General features: G+C 36.9%; 1 protein-coding gene across 1 annotated transcript; it reads left to right on the top strand.

The window, feature by feature from the left end:
• Positions 1-328: 328 nt before the first annotated feature.
• Positions 329-3,962, top strand: HELRODRAFT_91636 (hypothetical protein; the record flags this gene model as incomplete). Its single annotated transcript, XM_009012464.1, has 8 exons — positions 329-403; positions 969-1,134; positions 1,601-1,678; positions 1,802-1,906; positions 2,433-2,613; positions 2,942-3,094; positions 3,528-3,654; positions 3,861-3,962. Coding segments are annotated over 8 exons (987 nt in total), but the record flags the coding sequence as incomplete, so codon positions are not given.
• Positions 3,963-4,109: the final 147 nt, after the last annotated feature.

Below are 4,109 nucleotides of genomic sequence, written 5' to 3'. Positions count from 1 at the left end.
ATGTACGCTACTCTTTTGTACGTTGTATACAATTTTTTTTTATCTAATTGTATCTGATTGTATCTTATTGTATCTAATCCGCGGGTTTGTTTGTTTTTAGCTTCATCTTAAGTTTTTAATACTTAATGCTATTTCAAAATTAGGATTGGAATGTTTTATCGGGTGATAATCTTTCTTTTAATAATCGTTTCCGGTTTTAGAGTCATTTTTAAAATTATTTTCAGCACAATTTTTAAAAGCAATTAATTTTTAATCCAAATAGATTCTCCTCCAAATAATTTTTTTTTCATTCATTATATTCAAATTTTTTGTTTCTTCCTAACTTTTTCAGGACGTGTTGGAAGACGAAGAATTGCATATGGATCGGATGTTCAAATTATCTCTGGTTCAAGATCTCGTTCAGGTGGGTGCCATGGAGATGATGACGGTAGACATGGTTTACATTTTCGCGGAGGGGGGGAGGCAAAATTTTGTCGGGAGACAAGATTAGGTGGTGGTAGGGTGGTTTTTTTTGGTCATCACGCCCTTTCTCGCTGGATTTTTGTCATAAAACGGCGCTTTTTCTGCTAGAACAATGAGTTTTACTGAACTTTATAAAAAATTCTACTCACAACGAGGGGGGACTGGCCCTCCGGCTCGGCAACACCTAGATACGTCACTGAGTAGGGGAGTGATAACCAGTGAAAAATATTTATTCTTTTAATTCTCAATTGTATTAACACACTCAGCATCTCGCCGCCCCACTATATATAACTTATTCTCTGCTATAATTGTGGTGTGATAAGAATAAGATGACGCTTTGATGTTTATGATTTTTAGTTAATATAACTTAACATTATTGCTGGTAGATAGCCATATGCCATCATAAAGTTAGATTATTTGACTCTATTAGTCAGTGGCAATGAATTTTTTAAAAGTCACTCTAGCGAATCAGAAATAAACTCTCAAAATATTATAACATTCGCCAGGGTATCCACTACATCCACAACAGCAATGTTCACTACCATGGAAACTTGAAGACATCTAACTGTGTCGTCGACAGTCGGTTCGTACTCAAGTTAACCGACTTCGGTATCGAATCTCTCAAGAGATGTGACGATGCCGACGCTGACGATCCGAATATTGCTTATAAGAGTGGGTTTTTTCTTTATTTGGGGTGGTTTTTATTTAACAACTTATTTTTTCAATAGTCATTTTGTACTTTTATAATTTATATTTCACTGCCTTGTAGTTAGTTGACGTCAACTGATTTTATTTGGGTTATTAATGTTATTAAATTTACTTTTGTTAATTTTTCAATTTTTTTTTAATGTTTTTAGCCATTCGTAACTTGAAAATTTTTAACGCCAGATTTAAAGTTTTCTCTAAATTAGTCTCAATTCTGATTAACGTACGTCTTTAAATGGAATACATCAAAATTGTTGCATCTGAAAACGTTAATAATTCATATGTTTCAACCGATTATATTTGGATAACTTTATTCAATTCAATCAAGTAAAGATGTGTGCTATTGATTGCTCTGAACTTTGGAATTGTAATGGATCTTTAACCTTACACAAATTTATTGCCTAAATTCTCAAAATTAAAACCAAATGAACAGAACTGTTATGGACGGCTCCTGAACTCCTGAGGGCGAGTGAGTGTGCCGACCTCCAAACGTACTACGTCCAGCAAAAAGGTGGTCTGATCTATCTGCCTTACTTTTCCATAAGTGGATAGATGGATGAATGTATGGATAGATGAATGAATGAATGAGTGAGAGAGTGAGTGAATGAATGAATGAATGAATGAATGAATCCAGGGGATGTCTACAGTTTTGCAATCATCTGCCAAGAAATAATTCTTCGTAACGGATCATTTTATGTGGAGAACGAAGCGTTCGAAATGGTGCCGATGACTCCGAAAGGTGAATGAATGAATGAATGAATGAATGAACGATCGAAGAAAAGAACAAACGAACGAACAAACGAACGAATGAATAAATGAATGAATTTTTCGCAAAAGATTAAAAGGTGAAAGGTGCGGTAAAACTTTTTTTGAGTTATTTTTGATATTATGGAGACTTCAAAGTCGATTATTTCAATTGCCTAATAACACCCAGATGGAAATTATAACATCAGAGAGATAATTATTTATATAAACACCTCAAAAATAGTTTAAAACTTAAAGTTTCATTTAAAATCCTGATTGTTTGACGTAATTCAATTGAGTTTAAATAAAATTAATTACGAAAAAAAAACATTTAAAAAAACTAAAAAAGTTTATTGCAAATCTTAACCAATCAGACAAAAACCAGACTCTCAACATATATTCTAGCAAACATTACATTCTATAATAAATAAAAAATAATACTCAATAATTCAATAATAATCACACTAAGTCTAACTAAACCCAAACATTAATTGCAACCAAACTAAACCAAACCACAACAGAAAAAGTCCTGAAAGTAAAGTCCCACCCCTCACCTCCCAACCCCCCATTTCGACCGACCCTGCCGGAAACGCACGACTGCCCCACAGCCCTGACCAACCTCATCAAGCAGGGCTGGGCCGAAGACCCAAAGCAGAGGCCCGATATCAGAGCTATTAAGAATAGCATTAGGAGTATCAATAGGTCGGTGGTGGTCTAAAATTTCTTTCATGTTTGTTCATGTTCACAGTTTTTATTATAATTTGAGTTATTCAATTGTTTCATTTGGTTTTTAGAGTTTTTAGCGTCTTTTTGTTCGATCAAATTTAGTCATTTTATTTAAGCATTTGTTTCTCCATTAATTAACTAACAATCATTTTTAATTTTAATTCATCTATTCATCCATTTAACGATCGACCCATCCATCCATCCATCCGTCCTACACTTTGTTCATCCACCCATCCACTCACCCACCCATCCACCCACCCACCCACCCATCCATCCATCCATCCATCTATCCTGCACGCCACAGAGAGGCAGGTTGTTCGGGCAACTTGGTGGACAACCTACTGGTCCGTCTGGAAAACTACGCCAGAAACTTGGAAGAACAAGTGAAGGACAGAACAGCCGATTACTTGGAAGAGAAGAAAAGGGCAGAGGATTTGCTCTACCGCATGTTGCCGCAGTTAGTGGCAAGTGTGGTTGCGACTAGAGCTTTTGTGGTGGAAATTAGAATGTGTGGCTGCAGCTTGCAGTCTGTGTGGCTGCCACAAGCAGCAAGTGTAGCTGTCGCTAGGGATGAGTTGTCGCAGTTGTGTATGTTTGTGTTGACTGATGTTTGTTGAAGTGTCGCATACTATTTTTTGGCGTGCTTGACATTTATTCCTTCACTCACTCTTCACACACTCACTTCCTCACTCACTCACTCACTCACTCACTCACTCACTCACACACTCACTTCCTCACTCACTCACTCACTCACTCACTCACTCACTCACTCACTCACTCACTCACTCACTCACTCACTCACTCACTCACTCGCTCACTCACTCACTCACTCATTCATTCATTCTTTCATTCATTCATTCATTCATTCATTCATTCACTCATTCACTCAGATCAGTAGCTCAGATTTTGATGAGGGGCGAGAAAGTTGAGGCTGAGAAGTTCGAGAGTGTGACCATCTACTTCAGCGACATCTGCGGCTTCACGAAACTCTCGTCTGACAGTACACCGATACAGGTGGTGGTGGTGGTAGTGGTGGTGAGAGTTGCTATGCTGATGACGATGATGATGACGATGAATGAGAGGACAATGATGATGGTGAAAATGAAAATAATAATGATGGTGAGGATGATGATGATGAAGGTGATGATGATGATATCATGTTAATTCTGACGACGATGATGATGATGATGATGATGGTTTGAGAATGACGTCACGCCCACAAGGTCGTTCATCTACTGAATGATTTGTACACAACTTTCGACGCCATTATCGAAAAGTGGGACGTCTACAAGGTGTTTAATGTTTTTTTAAGTTTCTTTGTTTAAGTTTCTATGCACTTGTGTTTTTGATTCTATGCTTTTTTATTTTTGTAACTCTGTTATTGATTCTATGTTGTTATGATTTTTTTTATGTGGTTACATTTTCCTGTCGGGTTGTCATTCTTTGGACGATTGATTTAACGTTGTTACTTG

Source organism: Helobdella robusta (assembly GCF_000326865.2).
Source record: "Helobdella robusta unplaced genomic scaffold HELROscaffold_107, whole genome shotgun sequence".
Lineage (NCBI taxonomy): Eukaryota > Metazoa > Annelida > Clitellata > Rhynchobdellida > Glossiphoniidae > Helobdella > Helobdella robusta.
The sequence above is the reverse complement of the archived record's forward strand: the minus strand, read 5'-3'. Positions and strand labels throughout refer to the sequence as shown.